The sequence below is a fragment of the Geotrypetes seraphini genome, chromosome 7, assembly GCF_902459505.1.
Source record: "Geotrypetes seraphini chromosome 7, aGeoSer1.1, whole genome shotgun sequence".
In the NCBI taxonomy this organism is placed as follows: Eukaryota; Metazoa; Chordata; class Amphibia; order Gymnophiona; family Dermophiidae; genus Geotrypetes; species Geotrypetes seraphini.
The window spans coordinates 116,625,440-116,642,758 of record NC_047090.1 but is presented as its reverse complement, the minus strand read 5'-3'; the positions used below and the strand labels follow the sequence as shown (position 1 = coordinate 116,642,758).

General features: G+C 43.1%; 1 protein-coding gene across 1 annotated transcript; it reads right to left on the bottom strand.

Annotated features, from left to right (window-relative positions):
• Window positions 1-1,532: 1,532 nt before the first annotated feature.
• Window positions 1,533-9,885, bottom strand: LOC117363477 (acyl-coenzyme A thioesterase 1-like). The gene is made up of 3 exons (XM_033951264.1): window positions 9,268-9,885; window positions 6,158-6,360; window positions 1,533-3,630 (listed from the first exon to the last, which is right to left on the bottom strand). Exons 1-3 carry the CDS (start codon window positions 9,719-9,721, stop codon window positions 3,031-3,033), a joined length of 1,257 nt encoding a protein of 418 aa, XP_033807155.1. The 5' UTR covers window positions 9,722-9,885; the 3' UTR covers window positions 1,533-3,030.
• Window positions 9,886-17,319: the final 7,434 nt, after the last annotated feature.

Genomic DNA, 17,319 nt, shown 5'->3' with positions numbered 1-17,319 from the left:
TGAAATTTTTTTCTTTTTTCTAAATTTCTGATCAATTAGATTTCTGTATATCATATTATTCCTGTATTTTCTCATAGCATAATCTTTTGTTAACCGCATTGAACTTACGGCTATGCGGTCTAGAAATCTGCTATTATGCTATGTTACTGCTCAGATTTCTAGGGAAGGGCTTAGAATCCAACACCTTCCTGCCTCACTGCTGGGTTTTCTTATTTAAACTTTTAACTGCCTGCCCCTTTTCTTAATCTCAGCTATTACACACCATTTAGTTCTCCCCAATTATGGCCTCACTGTTTTAACTCAAAACTACCTGTTTTCAATGTGTGTCTCAAGTAGATCACAAATATCAAGGAGTGGGAACCATCTCATAAGTGTATGCACAATGCTCTCCATAACTGGCATTGCCACACAACTAATAAATGTTCCTCAGAATAAGATTAACATGGCCAATTTGTTATAAATTTCATGAATTAAGCTCTCTGGGATTTACAGCATTGGAACACTCTTACAATTAGACAGATTACAGAATGATCAGGCAATGGACAGTATTCTGTAAATATAACATGACAAAACAATTATAAATTTAAACTTAGACTAGAAAAATGTGAATTCTAGTTTTAGGTGAGAGGACTTTTCATGGGTAGCTAACAATCCTTCATAAATACATAACTCTATTCACTAGAGATGGCATCAATGCACATACAAGGGGAGCCCTATACAAAAATGTTATGCTTCAAGAATAGGCTTAGAATGAAGAATTAGTTCAAATGAAACCACAGGCATATGATATCTCCTCAATGCTGCCCCTTAGAAGACTCTTCCCCCTCCCTCTCTTCCTTCTGCTTAGTGTCCCCTCTCCTTTTTCTGTTTGCCTAACACCCAAATTGTACATCACCTTGAACCTATTTAGGCACAGAGCAACAAATTGTAGATTAGATTAGAAAATGATCAAATAATCCTGGAAAAGGAATTGTTATTGGTTTAGGTGTGCCCCAGAAAAGAGGGGCCAGCCCTCCCCTAAACACACAAAAGCCAAAGATAAACCACTCATACCATAGTGATATCATAATCATCAATTCTCTTTATTCTGTTAGGATACTCTCATAAGAAAAGAAATAAAAAGAGAATACAGCCATCACATCTCATATTTTGGTAACGATGACAAGAATCTTAAGGAATACATATATGACAGGACATTATAAAGCAAGGCATATCACAACACATATGGAAGACAAGACACGAAGGTTACTCTGACAACACAAACTGCTCTGCGTCAGGGAGAGTAAGCCTCCTTTACCCACCCAGGACTAGAAGTTTATATAGGTTTCTAGATAGGAATAATACAGGGTCTCAAACTCACAGTATGGGGTCACATGTGGCCCGCTAGGTACTATTTTGAGGCCCTCGGTATGTTTATCATAATCATAAAAGTAAACTAAAACAGTTTCTTGATCATATGTCTCTTTAGCTATAAATTACAATATTATTATTAAAACTTAGCCAAAAGGAAAGATTTATAAACTATAAAGAGTTTTACCTCATGCAAAATTGTCATTTCTTTAATAAGACATTAACTATTTTTTTCTGAGGCCCTCCAAGTACCTACAAATCCAAAATGTGGCCCTGCAAAGGGTTTGAGTTTGAGACCACTGATGATAATTGTATACATATATTTTGTAAGCATTGTTCTAGTTTTGAAAATCAGTAAAGTTTATTTAAAAAAAAAAAAAGAAAAAAAAGAAATAGAAGGCTATTACTTTTGAAAGGATGGCTTGAATTAGGACAACTTGTGATAGTTACCTAAAAAGAATTACACTTCATAAGACAGGCATGCGTTTTTACAAGTTTATGGCAGGATCCCAGCGGTCTGGTGAGCTTCTGTTCTTTAAGACAATAGTGTTGTGAAGTCTGGGACCTTTTCAAAACCTGTACCCTCTTTCCTTGGCTTCTCCCATAATATTAGCCTAGGGAGTGTGGTTCTTCTATGTGGTTGCAGTTTTTAAAGTAATAAGAATTGGATTTTATGAAAAATTAAAGTTATTGCCTGGACATGCACTAAAGGAAGCAAGTTCTAAGGCACAGTGAAAAGAATGAGTGTCCAGGGAGGAAGAGTGGCTGTGTTGTAGCTCTCTGCCTAAGACAGCTGAGCACAGTGCATGAAAGCTTGCAAGTCCTTCACCAGAGGAACATGTATGGAAAATAGTCAAGTTGTACTCTCATGAACTGCACGTCTCCAGTTCCACTGATGACCTCTAATCCAAGTTTCAGAGTTTGGGAAGGAGACCATTTTGAGGTGTTTGGGGTTTTTTTTTTAAGGATTTTACAGAAAGAAGAGGGATTATGAATTCAGTAAATTAAAACAAATAGGGAAAGAGAAAGGGATTCTTTTCATTTATCACCAAAAGTGTAAAAGGACCGTCTCATTGTGCACGCAAACTTTCCAAATCTTGGTGTAATTCAATACAGAATCAACTAAGGCTAGTGGCTTCATTTGATTAATCTTTAAATTTAATGCTATTGGGTTTCATGTTTTGCTTTGAGTGTTTATATCTGCCCAACCTACACTTTTTTTTAAGTGTGGTTTAAATGATGTTTATATCTGAACATCCTTATTATATAGAGTCAAAGGTGTTTATGTCCTATTCTGACTTTGTATCTAGCCCTCACTCTCAGTTCAGATCTGTGCTCTTTCTCTAGAACCTTATGGAGTTCTTCCACAGCTTATCGGACAAACTCCTATGCATGTTTACCTATGATTTGATATAGCTCAAAACTGAAATATGGCTATCTTAACTGAAGAGAAAACTGTAACAAGAGTTGTTACAGAGTTAGGAAAAAGGATAGCTGATTCATTGATCAGAATCTCATTTTCTTTACTTTACTCTTAAACAAATAAATCAGATAGACTAGAGGGGTCTCAAGGCCTTTATCTGTCATCAAATTCTCTTTCTCTGAGCACCCTTATGTTCTTTAAAAAACAATTCCTCATTATGCTGAGACCTCATTAAGGAAGTGTTAAGTGTCTGGCAGCTACAAGTGGCTGCGATGAGGATTTGAGCTGCTCAGGTGTTTGTGGAGGAAGGTTTGGATCCTATGCCAAGCATCATCCTGGGCCTGGGCCTGTTCCTTCCACTTCCCACCCCACAGCAAAGGCATGCCCAACAGCTTGTGAAAGGAAGCCTGGCACAGAGGAAAGTAAGGAGGCTCCAGGAGATGCCCTGCCCCAGGATAACAGTAAAACTCCACATCTCGTCCATGGGCCTGGAGGCGTGTAACAACTTCCTGACAGTAAGGAACACTTTTCCAGTTTTTATCATCTGATCCTGAAAGGAAAAGAAAAGCAGCAGATGATTTCTCCACTGGGATCCAAGAGTTCTTATGAGCTGGGTCCAGGGGATCATCCAAGATTTCAGACATATCAGCAGCTCCAGATTCCAGGAACTTCATCCTGTCAACACTGAAGCTAAGACCAGGGATAGTGAAATCATTGCAGCGCAGAGCAGCAAAGGAGTTAACACCACAGCCTGAGATACTGACAGCCGCCTTGATGCCAGACAGAAATGAGGCTAGAGAGAGGGCTAAATCTGCTCCTTTGGAAATGCCCAGAACACCAATCCCAGAAAGTCTGACCTGAAAGGGAGAAAACAGAATTAAGCATCTCAAACAAAAATCCCTCAGATAGCTAAAGAGCTACAGTAAATAATCCTCCAGTTTCCCTCCATCTCCCAAGGGAATTCTACAGGTTCCATTCAGTCCTCTCCATTGTACTGTGTGCCTTTCAAATTGGGCAACACTGCATTATAGTGACCACTGCACTGGTGTTTGCAGCTAGAACAGATTACAGATCATTAATTCAATGACCTGTGCTGTCACTCCTTTCTCTGACACAGTGATCATTACAGTATGTTGCACACCAGCAACACTATAAACTCACGTGCAGAACTGTTCCTATTGCTCAGCATGTTAAACTGTGTTACCTATGAGTCATCATGCTCACAGCAACAAATGTTTGGCTGTATTGGCTGGCATTGTGTTGCATCAACTGTGGCTCAAAGCAGTGTACCAAATTTTCAATTAACATGGTCCATTGCAATGATCTGCACCTAGGTGCTCTAAAATTTTAAATTTTTAAAATTTATTTAGGTATGTATATACCGCCTATCAAGGTTATCTAAGCAGTTTTACAATCAGGTACTCAAACATTTTCCCTATCTGCACCGGTGGGCTCACAATCTATCTAATGTACCTGGGGCAATGGAGGATTGAGTGACCTGCCCAGGGTCACAAGGAGCAGCACGGGGTTTGAACCCACAACCTCAGTGTGCTGAGGCTGTAGCTTTAACCACTAGGCCAGTCCTTCCTGCAGAATCCTGAAGATAAGCTCTAGAAAAGGCCGAGGACACTTCATTCGTTCTCTCCTACGTCTGTTAAGAACATAAGAATAGTCTTACTGGGTTAGACCAATGGTCCATCAAGCCCAGTAGCCTGTTCTCATGGTGGCCAATCCAGGTCACCAGTACCTGGCCAAAACCCAAGGAATAGCAATATTCCATGCTATCAATCCAGGGTAAGAAGTGGCTTCCCCACTGTCTTTGTCGATAACAGACTATGGACCTTTCCTCCAGGAACTTGTCCAAACCTTTCTTAAAACCAGCTACGCTATCCGCTCTTACCACAACCTCTGGCAATGCATTCCAGAGCTTAACTATTCTCTGAGTGAAAATAAATTTCCTGCTATTGGTTTTAAAAGTATTTTCTCTCCCTATCATCCACTTCTTCTCTCTTCATCTTAACATTGACTATGCTTAGCCTTACTCTGAGAAGGAAGCACTCATGCAGCCATGATTTTTACAGGATTCCCCAGAACAACTACTGATAATACATGGAAGAAAGAACAAGAAACCTGGGGTAAATGACATCTACTTCTCTACTTTTTCTTTAACTAGGAAGAATGGCGTTTTGATCCCACTGCTTATTAACATGCTGGTCCTCCTGGCCTCATAAGTTCTGCTGCTGGTGACAACTTTGGGGCAGGGGGAAGGGACAAGTGAGGAGAGAGAGGACTGGGAAGGGACAAAAAGTGAGTGAGGGGTTCAGAGGAAGAAGTTAGGCATGATGCAGGTCCATTGCGTCATCCCTAATACAAAGAGTAGGCCACATGTTAGATTTCAACTCCTCATTCAACTCCTCTCTCATCCAGGAGACTGAGAACAGGCAGTATGAATAAGTCTCTTTCCAGAGGAATCAGCTGATTCTGACTGAAGAGGGGGAGAACAGTTGAGAAGATGAGCTTCCAATTCCAGGGAAGTGGAAATTAATGAACAAATACTTGTGGACTAAAACCAATGTGATTCTGGGTAGAGAGGATCACTGCAGTAACAAAGGTTTTAGAAAAGGTCCAGCCTAGGTCTGGCACTAATTTCCCCCAAATACTCAGTTCCACTCCCCACCTTCCTTTGATTTTCATAATTAAGCCTTGGTTACTCTCAAACTTGATCAATGTCTATCACAGTACACTCTAAGTTCATTGGCTTTCACCATTTGTTCTCCAGAAACTTCTATAAATGTCTGTTGTGTAGCTCTTTTTTTTTTTTTTTTTTTTTTTGCAAGTATCTGAGAAGCTGTAATTCCACAGCTGCTTTTGTGCTGGAAAATCACAACCCTAGGCAGAGCAATAAATCTCCATGGGAAAGAGCCAACTACCACCTAGATCAGTTCAAATATCTTACTTGCTACATGAACAAAAATATTTCCAGATGTGTGGCCATTTCCAGGTTCATAAACTTAAACTGAAAAGAGTAACTTGTTTGAAATAATTCAATGCAGTACTCTACAGCCTTCTTAGTTTTTCCTAAAGGAGCACCAGTCTTAAGATATCTTTGAAATTCTTTACTGACCCATATGTTGAAAACCATTGGATCTGAATGCAGAACATATCTTCTCCTGTTCACTGAATTTTCTCCTGAATCAGACCTTTGATGCTAAAGTCACACAGAGAAATATCCTCCTATGATACATGGGACAAGGACCATACTCAAAACAGTGTTCAAGTCAACTTGCTGAAACCTAATTTATTTAGGTCTATACAACATCTTTATGAAAAGTTCACTAGCTGTCCAGTAGACTCATATACTAACAGAAAAAACTGGACTCCTACCAGCTGCTGTGTCTGCAAAAATTCTACAGCTTCTTGGAAATAATCCAGCTGGAACTCTTCCAGGCCTGCAGGGAGATCTTCAAAGCCAAAATAAGCCAGGGCCAGCGTCACAAATCCTTTATTAGCCAGAAGACTTGCTCTATATTCGATAAGACCCCCTGCAGTGCCATACAAGTCAATCACTGCTGGAAAAGGACCAGGTCCTAGGCAGAAGAAGCATAATTGTTTGCATAACACATAGGATTAAATCTTTCCAATTCCCCCACAAATGTTTCATGCCATTCCTTCGGCTAGTCCTGCTCAACAGGGGCTAGCTGAGCTTCTGAACAGCCAGTGCCCTGCACAACTCATTGTAGGAATTTTTACCCATTGTGACTGGAATCTCCAGCTGCTATTCATTAAACCATACATATAATGTTATTATTCTTTTCAACCTAAGAGAAGTTGGAAAGAAATGCACAAAAGGAGTCTGGGGGCAAAAGAAGTCTCTACAATTTTAGTGGCATGAAATACAACTTGGTATCAGTGAACAACCAGTAAGAAGACAAGTTAAAAAATGAACCCGATCAGACCAAGGGATCCAGAGGAATGAATCCCCCAAAATATGGTCCAGTGCATTTCTACAGAAAAAGCATTTCCAGTTTCTGTAGCATACATATCTATGGAAATAAACATTAGCTTGTGCTCAGTTTAATAATTGTTTATTAATATATCAATATAAGTCTTAAAGGCAGACATAGTATGTTCTAAACTCTGGACAAAAACCAGCCCCTTTGGCATCTTAAACACAAAGGGATCACATGAATACATAAAAATAGTTTCATTATTACAGGTACATAGGTTATTTATTCTTCCATGATACTCTCCTTCACTCCTTTGACCACCTGGAGGCGCTAGTGTTTATTAGTAGAGACGGCCCCAGTGAGAAGGCCGCAAAGCAGTCTGTGAGTGCTGCTAGCCCGACGCTCCTCTGCAGCAAGGTATTTATGGTCGCAGTCGGTAGGATCGGCGGTTTGGCTGTGCGGCGGTAGGTGCTCGAGTTCTGCTGCATGAGGGATGGGAGGGAGGGAAAGATGGAAGCTGGGTAAGGGTTCTGCTACACAGGGGGATGGGAAGGATAGAAAGATGATGCAGAAGGAAGGCACAAGGGGATGGGTGAGAGGGGAGGAAAGAGGAAGAATTGGAGTGAAGGAGAGGGAGGGATGATCGTGAACATGAAAAAATAAGCCCTATCCGAAAATAAGACCTAGTGCCTTTTTTGGGCCCAAATGAATATAAGACTGTCTTATTTTCGGGAAAACATGGTAATACAGTCAATGACTGATCGGATGAAAGATGCTTAGCTCTCTAAAGCCAATTATGCATTTAGCCAGTAAAAGTATGCCCTTTATACTTTTATTTGTTGACCTTCATTTCTACATAATAAAACGTTAATAACTTTTGATGAATGAATAAGGAAAATTCATTGCACAGTACAGGAACATTTTGACTAAAAAGATTTCACAGAGGCCCTTGGAAACAGTGCTAAGAGACCTAGATTTGTTGCCTGAGGTAGATCAGCAGTAAGTGACAGAATGATATGCTGCTAACTTTGTAAGAAGTGTGAGAAGGGAACATTTTATAATACATTTTTAATAATAATTACTTTTGCTGACACTTTTTGTAAATTCTGGTGTTAATTGCTGCATGTTGCAGATGTATGAAGAACAGTAGAAAGAGGGGGGAGGAAAGAGGAGAAAGAACTGACAAACTGCTTGGAAAGGAGGAAGATAAGATGTTTTTTTTCCATCCGCATGAGAACATGTCTTAGCAACTACAGAATAAAGATTGTTAGAATAGACGGTAGCAAACTGAAGGACATGAGCATGTAAGAGGAAGGACTGAGCATGTAGATAAACCATATATGGGTGAAAGTAAATAAGGGATAGGGTTGCCTAGAGGAGGAGAAGAGCAAGAGTAGTGGGAGAAGTAAATAGAGGCAGGGAAAATGGAAGTACAGTAAGTAACAGTTGATGGATTGTCCGAGGATATGAGCTACCTCTACCCTGACCGATGGGCACAAAGACAGGAGGGACCAGAATGTAAAAACTAACTATACAAAGCAGGTTTGTGTGTCTACTCTGTGTGTATGCAGCCAAATACATACTCTGTGTGTATGACACCCTTTCTTGCAAGAGAGTAAAATAAAACTAATTTCTGTTTCACATCAGAGTCCATCCTGAGTTTTTCCAGTGAGAGCTCGTTGTTTCTTATAAGAATAGCCTTACTGGGTCAGACCAATGGTCCATCAAGCCCAGTAGCTCATTCTCACAGTGGCCAATCCAGGTCACTAGTCCCTGGCCAAAACCCAAGGTGTATCAATATTCCATGCTACCGATACAACTTCAATAGGCTGAAGAGGAATACAACCAAAGGCTTATGTTCCATAAAGGATCACCAGTACAGGCAACCTTCTCTCCTGGCCTTATAGGTACCAGAAGCACTTGGCTATAGGCAAAAGGAGGGAATAAAGCAGTGTATATGCCACAGCAAGATCAACCACTGGGTCACAATACAAAAAAAAAGCCTCACAGAGAAGTCAGAGTAGATTATATTAGATATTAGATACACTACACAAAAAATCTCCTCCATAATCTTGCTTTATAAATAACAAATCATGTGGTTTGGATAGGCCTTTGCAAGCTTCAGAGCTGTCAACGCTGCAGTGACTCAAAGTTTTCTCTCTCATATGTTTTTATATGGAATTTATAATGATTATGGAAATATTCAAAAATGGGAATCACTGCTGTAATCAATCAGCCAGTGCCTCTCCTCCTCTCCTGTGTGCAGCAGCACACCTGAAATCTCAGGAAGCACACAGTTTGAGCTACACTGGCCTAGTGCCTTGGATACCCTGATCATCAAACAATAAACTAAAGCAAGGGTAGGGAACTCCGGTCCTTGAGAGCCTATTCCAGTCGGGTTTTCAGGATTTCCCCAATGAATATGCATAAGATCTATGTGCATGCACTGCTTTCAATGCATATTCACTGGGGAAATCCTGAAAACCCGACTGGATTGCGGCCCTCGAGGAGGGACTTTGAGATCCCTGATCTAAACCTATAGCTCACCGGGAGGCAGGAAGAGAGTGGCCCGGACCCGGCCCTCTCTGACCGGGATCCTGCTGGCCCCCTCCCGCAGAAAGCTCCGTTCATTGGTTCCTTTGCACAGCAGCTTGCCGGGGGCCCCGTGGCCCTCGAACACCTCCAGCTGCAAACAGAAGGGGCTCAGCACGTCCCTCTTCACCAGCCGCTTGAAGGGTTTGCTGGGGGTCAGGGCCCAGAGCCAGCCCATGGGCTCCACCCCGCTATAGCTGCCGCCCAGGGCCGGGGAGCGGCTCAGGTCCAGCTCGCCGTTGCTCTCCGCCCGGTACCGAGCGCTGGACTGGAAGAGCTCCCCGCCCTCGTCCGTGAGGGAGGCCCGCAAGGTGACCTCCTGCAGCGGGGCCAGGCCCGACACCTGCACCCGCACCGGGGCGTCAAACAGGCACCGGGGGGAAGGCGAGATGCTGAGGGCCGCAGCCATGGACGCACTATGAGGCCTCACCAAGGAACTCAAACCCCGCTTCCACAACTCCGTTAACCCGGAATGTCAGTTTGACATCAGCACTTCGCAAGACACAGCTATAAAAGTGCAGAGTCCACCTGGCACGGCAGCAAAAGTCAGTTCGGTGCAAAGGGGTCTCTGGGACAAGTATTTCCCTCCGAGAGGTCAGACGTGGTGCACAGCCAATCAGAAAACGCAGCGGAGGGGTGACGTCAAAGGAGAGGAGGAGTCCCAGGGCTGTCATGAAAATGTGAGAGTTGCCATACGGGTAATCTCTCAGGCCCGGCCCGATAACATGTGGCCAACGCAGGTCGCAAGAACTTGGCAAGATCCCAGGTTTTTACGCTGCGTACCCTAAGAATAACCAGTGGATTTCCCGAGCCCATATTAATAATGGCTTATGGACTTTTAGGAAACTAGCCAAATCTTTTTTTAAAAACCCTATTTCCTGTGTTGATAAGAGGCAGGTCTTGCCAGACAAATGTGATCAATTTCCTTGACTGGGTGACCAGAGAATTGGATAGAGGGAGCTGGCTAGATGTGTATTTAGATTTTAGCAAAGCCTTTGACAGTGTTCCACACAGGCATCTAATACAGTGGCATACCAAGAGGGGGAGGGGGTGCCCTAGCTGCATGTGCCCGAACCAGCAGCAGTAACTTTAAATTAAGCCATCGCAGGACCTTCTAGCGCCGCTTCGTGTCTGCTGGGCCACCCCTTCCAATATTAGTTCCTTGTTCTGGAGCAGAGCTGGCAGCCACAGGGAAGTGCAGAAAGGTCCCATGGAGGCTATGCTTAAGTTTACAGCTGTTGTTGCTGGCTCGAGAAGCATTCAGTACTGAGGTGGAGGGAGAGAGAAGGGAGCAGGATACTTGGAGGGGAGTGGGATGGAGGGAGAGAGAGGGGAAGATGCTGATGGAATTGGGGTACAGGCAGAGGGAGAGAGAAACGGAAGAGGGAAGGATGGTAGAGGGAGAGGGAATTGAGTCAGAGGGAGAAAGAGAGGGGGGATGCTACTGATCAAAGTGGGGTGGATGAAGAGAGAGAATGGAGCAGACATTGGATGTTAGTGGGGAGGGGGGCAGATGCTGGACTGAAGTGGGGATGGGAAAGAGAGAGGAGAGCAGACGCTGGCTGGAAGTGGGGAGGAGAGGGAGAAAGAGGAACAGATGCAGGAAAGAAATGGAGAGGGGAGAGGAGAGAAAGAGGCGAGCAAACAATGGAAGTGGAGAGAGGGGGCAGCTGCAGGATGGAAGTGGAGAGGACAGAGAGGAGATGTTGGATTAGGGTTACCAGACGTCCGGGGAAAACCTGGACATGTCCTCTTTTTAGAGGATGATCTGGGTGCCCAAACGGACTTTCCAAAACCCAGTAATTTGGCTAGGTTTTGGAAAGCCCCAACCTCCTTCCTCATCTGGATGGCCTCTGAGCATTCTCAGATGATGTCACACACATCCGCGCATGCTCAGAGATCCTCCAGATACGTCCCAGAAGTCAGAAAACAAAGAGGAGGCAAGGCTAGAGGTAGATCAGGGCAGGGTCACGTGTCCGGGTTTCTCTGGACAAAAATCTGGTAATCTTATGCTAGATGGAAGGAGGCGATAAAAAAGGGCATATTCTGGATGGGAGGAAGAGGACAGAGTTAGTGAAATACTGGAGGGGGTGAGGGAAAGAGGTGGCAAGCTGTAGTTAGAGGGAAATTGAGAACTGGATAGTAAGAAAGAATTTAATATTCTAGACAGATGCAGAAAATAAATTGAGAAGGAAGATGAGGGAAGAAAAGGGGAGAGAGTGAAATGCCAGACCATGGGGGGTGGGGGGGAGGGAGAGATGCTGGACCAGGGGTAGGGAACTCCGGTCCTTGAGAGCCATATTCCAGTTGGGTTTTCAGGATTTCCCCAATGAATATGCATTGAAAGCAGTGCATGCAAATATATTTCATGCATATTCATTGGGGAAATCCTGAAAACCTGACTGGAATACGGCTCTCGAGGACCAGAGTTCCCTACCCCTGTGCTAGACCATTGGGGGAGAGGAGGGAAGAAGATGGTGGGGTGGAGGAAGAGATGGAAGGGGAAGGCAGACAGTTTCTGGAAGGGGCCTTCTGGGGGAGTGCTAAGTAGGCGATGTTACAATAATCGAGTTGACTCAGTATAAGGGATTGTGTCAGAATTCGAAATGATGAGACATCGAAGTAAGCTCTGATGGACCAAAGTTTCCAGAGGGTGAGAAAGATTTTTCTAATCAAGGAGTCTACCTGGTCTTTCATGGTCAGGCTCTGATCCAGTGTTACACCCAATACCTTCATAGTAGGTTGAATGGGATAACTAAGGTTATTGATGCACAATGATGCTTTAGTGACAAGTGGGTGTGGGGATGCTATGAAAAATTTTGTTTTCTCTGAGTTTAGTTTTGACTGAATTTAGTCATCCATTGCTCCATCCGATTTAGTACTTTTGTTGCTTTGGGGGTGACTTCTGAGACAGAGTTAGTGAATGGGATAATTATCGTTAAGTCGTCAGAGTAGCTATATAGTTTTATCCCCAGCTGGGACAATTGCGCACCCTTTGAGGACATGTAAACGTTGAAGAGCAATGGGGATAGTGGTGATCCTGTGGCATGCCAGATGGATTGCTCCAGGTGTCAGAGAGATCGGGATTAAAACGGACTTGGTAGGTGCGTGATATATGGAAACCTCGAAACCAATTCAGTACCTTTCCTCTGATTCCGATGGTGTCTAAGCATTGTAATAGCTTTCCATGGTCCACCAAGTCGAAGGCAGAGCTCATGTCAAATTGCATGATTAGGGCATTGAGGCTCTTACTAAACAAGTAATGCAAATTGTCCAGGATAGCCGCAATTACTGTCTCAGTGCTAAACATAGGCCTAAAACCAGATTGAGTTTTGTACAGAAGAGAGAATTGGTCGAGATATTCCATTAGCTGGGTGTGTACCAATCCTTCCATGATTTTTACCATAAATGGAATAGATGCTACTGGTCTATAGTTGGTTACTGATCTATAGTGGTTACTGATCTATCTACTGGTCTATAGTTGGTGACTTACTAATACCACCACGGCTGGCGATAACAAAGCCTAACATAGCTTCGTAAAAAAGGGGGGGGGTTAATCTGTAAAGTGATGACTGCTATTTTTCTGATTTTTCAAATTTACATCTGCTGTCTATATTTTGCACAATATTAGGAGACATGCATCACTGTTTCTGTGGTGTTGCATTATATGCAAAGTCTGGCTTCAATGTGGTTCAGTTTAACTTTTGTCTACATATTTCTGTTTTTAGTTTGTGATTACATAGTCCATACTGGGCGAAGATGTTTCTGTTTCTGAGTGTACGAAACTTATGGTTTTCTGTTAGCATAGTCTGTGCAGGATCGATCTGTACAATGGGTGTATTGATGTTCTACTGCTCACTGCATTAAGATGCTGCCTTTTCCTAGGTATATTCTTGTGCGACATGTGGATTATTACTAAAAATCATATTTTTCATATAGAGGAGGGGTGTTAAAAATGATGGTCCCCAGGTGTCACATATACTAGGTACACCACTGGTCTAATAAATACGTAAATTGAGTGCCCTCGGAATGGGCCACAGAGTGATGGGCTAGGTCAGGAACTGGTTGAGTGGAAGGCGACAAAGGGAAGTGGTCAATTGAGATCTCTCTGAGGAAAGGGATGTTACCAGTGGTTTGCCTCAAGGTTCGATTCTTGGGCCTGGGGTTTTTGTTTTGTTTTGTTTTTTTAACACTTTAACATAGCCCTTTTGCTAAAGGCCTGTCAGGCTGTCATGTAAGATTTGTCTCTTTGCGGACGATACCAAAATATGAAATAGACCCCTGATAGGGTGAACATGAGGAAAGACTTAGCGAAGCTTGAATAATGGTCTGAAATTTGGCAGGAATGAAGAATAAAACAAAGCATACCATGCTTTTGTACGTTTGTTTGTTCTTTTCAGGGGGATAACAAAAGGGCTATGGCTTCTAAGATGTCTATAGCTCTCTGGTTTAAGAAAGCCATTGTGTCTGCCTATATTCTCAAAGGCTGTCCAGTGCCTCATTTGCTTAAGGCACATTCTACTCGAGGGATGGCAGCCTCTTGGGCCAAGAGCAGCTTGATTCTGCCTCTGGATATTTGCAAGATGGCAGACTGGTCTTCCCTGCATTCTATTATGTTGATGTCTGGATGAGACAAGATGCAGTATTTGGCATGGGAATGCCTACTGTTAGTTTAGGTAGTTCCTGCCCATTAATTTCACTGCTTTAGTACTTCCCAAGCGTAAGGGTCTGGCTCACAAGGAAGGGAGGGCTGACAAGGAAGAAGAAATTATGCTTACCTGTTAGGTCTTCTGCCTGGTTAGACAAATACTGGCTGGCTGAGGGTTGGCAGTTATCACAAATTTAGTGTTCTCAGTCGCCATCTACAGGTAGGCGAGCATAATCCAAGTACAGTAAAACCTTAGATTGCAAGTAATTGATTTGCAAGCGTTTTGCAAGACAAGCAAAACATTTTATTAAATTTCAACTTGATTTACAAGCAATGTCTTGTAATACAAGTACATACAGTATACACACATCACAACTGAGCTAATGGTTCTTCTCTTTCTGACGCTGCGGGAGTGTAATGACTGTTCTAAATGAGCAAAATCTGGCAATACAAGTATGTATAGTATTTTTTTATTAAAGTTTCTGGGTTGTGGAACAAATCGTCTGAGTTTCCATTATTTCTTATGGGGAAATTTGCTTTGATATACGAGTGCTTTGGATTACAAGCCTGCTTCTGGAACGATTTATGCTCGCAAACCAAGGTTTTACTGTATAAGCATCTGGACCAGTCTGGAGGGCTAACAAGGAAGTGCCACAGAGGTTGACCTATCAGAGTGTAGCATGCAAGGACAATCAGGATGTACAGCAGCATAAGACATGATGTTTCAAGTTTATTTAAAATTTCTTATACCACCTAATCAAACCTTCTAGGCAGTGTAAAAAAAAATCGTTAAAAACATTTGTTAGCTAAAATAAGAGTTTAAAAAGATAAAACATCACCAGGAATAATAACAACTTTCAGAGACGTATAAAAACCATCAACAAATGGGAACAAAAGGGAAAGAAGGGCTGGAACTACAATAAGCAAGGAGAAAGAAAACATGTAAGGAAAAAAATGATAGGGAGGGGTGCTAATGGTAAAATCCTTCTAGGTTCTAGGTCGTCCTTAAAAGGACAGTTAGGTTTCAAAAGCATCAAGAAAGAGAAATGTCTTTAATTTCGTCTTAAAGCCTAAAAGAGTTGATTTTTCATGTAGGTAATTCGGGATATTGTTCCAGAGAGAGGGGGAGGGGCACTAACAGAAAAAAATTGAAGACCTCATTGTGTTTATATGTTTCAGTGATGGGATAGAGAGAAGGTTTTGAGCTGTAGATCTTAAAGTCCTTGTTGGATTATAAGGGATAAGGGCAGATTATAAGGGATAAGTTATTTTGGCTCAGCTGCCAGCCTGAGGAGCAATAGATCCATGATTATTGTGGGACTGGCAAGAGGCAGGTACATCTTTTGCCCTTGTACTCTTTTCACAAGGTTCTTTAGTAGAATCAGAAATCCATTATGATAAATTTTCCTGTAAATTAAAATAAACTCTGTTGGTCATTCTTCCACATCCCATTCCCGCTTCTAAGGGGAACCTGGCCTGTAATATTAACAAGAGGGTCCAGATGGCAATAATGGCTTTTACTTTCTAGAACACATATATACATCAGTCCTAAAATAGTATGCCTGTCAGCGAGCTCTTGTATGTCCCTGAGAAGTCCTGAAAATTTGGTATGGATAACACATCCAACAAGAGTTTAAGGGGACCTACTGTTTTCAGTAATTGTTTGCGAGTGTTCTTCAATGCAAGGCCCAGGGGACAATGGCAGCCTCTGGAGACCTCTGTAGCAGCCCCCATTTCCATTCTGATTTTTTCCCCCCAATACTCTGCTTCTCTATCCAAGTTTAAATCAGAAAGGAGGAAGAGCTACATGTTTGAAGGACAAATTTATTTTTCCTTTCAAAAGACATTGTATGGGGGGTTTTGTTTCTTGTTTTATTTCTATTTTAAGCATATTATACAACTAGTCTTTAAGCCCATTACATTAACGGGTGCTAGAGCAGGTGTCTGTCTGGGGTTTTTTCTTTGTCTCTCTCTCCTTGGACACTGTCTGTCTGTCTGTCATTCATTCTGCCTGTGTCTCTCCCTGGCCCCCCTGCCTACCTGTATTTCTCTGTTGCACCATGCCTGCCTGTCTCTCTGTGGCCCCCTTCTGTCTTCTCCCCCCCTCCCAGAGCAAAGCATGATTGTTTTCTGCCCTCCAGCATACCCCTTTCCCTCTCCCCCTGTTGTGCCATGCCTGCGTGCTCCGTGGCCCCTTCTGTTCCCCCCTGATGATTGCTGTCTGCCCCCTCCCCCCAAAGCAGCCACCTTTCCCTCTCCCCCTGGTCCCCTGTTGTGCAATGCCTGCCTGCCCCATGGCTCCCTTCCGTTTCCACCCTCTTCCCATTCTTACCCTCCCTCCATTCCTCGAACTGGAGCTGGGGCTGCATCGTTCACCTCTCAGCCCAGATCTCCTCCTCCATGGCGGTGGGCGGGGCTACAGGAAGATCGAGTGTGGCGGCAGCGGTAACCCCGACTCCTTCAGCACCATGTCGGGAAGATGGAGAGCGGCCTGCGAGGTTCGTTACAACGGCTGGCGAACCTCAGCAGGCCGCTTTGAAGAGCAGTGGCAGCGAGGAGTCGCTGGCACATGCGCCTCCAGCTAGCGCAGGCACCGTGAGGAGTGACACAGAAGCACACCTCACGCCACCAGGATTTACGATCGTTCAACAGCGCATGCGCGCTCTAGGGTTTTATTATTATAGATTGTAAACCATTTAGGAATTTTTAGATAAATAGTATATGAAGTGATGAATAAACTTGGACATTTCGCAATAGAAAAAGAATGTATTTGGACACATACTGGTAGCTCTCCTTCAGTCATTTGAATGCCAAGTGGCTCTAACATAAAAATTAGTGAAGACTACTGGTTTAGGAAAAACCCTGGTGCTACAATCTTGCCTGCAACATTTCTGTTTGGGATGCTTCTGGAGGGGGCAGTGGTTGCTAAGGAATACATAAACATCCTTATATCTTGGAGCTATATGAAGGCATGTGGCCAAAGGATTACAGCCTAAGCAGCATGATCCTTTGGAGCCTAGTGACTGTTAGACTGAGGCTCATGATGGGTAAAAGAAAAGGTATATTCAAACATTCTAAATCAATTGTTACCATTGCTATGGATATCTAATGCCAAGGACAGCCTCAGTGCCCAGTAGCAAAGAATCCTCCATCCTTTCATTGAGTTTGGAGGCTTCCTGTCTCTTGTTAACAACTTCCTTACCTGTTTCAATGTCTCTCCTATGGACGCCAAAGGCCATGGTGGGTACTTCTGAAGTTATATCTTTGACTATTACATTGCCTAAAGTTGTTACCTCTCCTATATCTCTCAGAGGCTCCCACCAATTTAGGGAATGTTACTTGATGAATATATGGAAAAT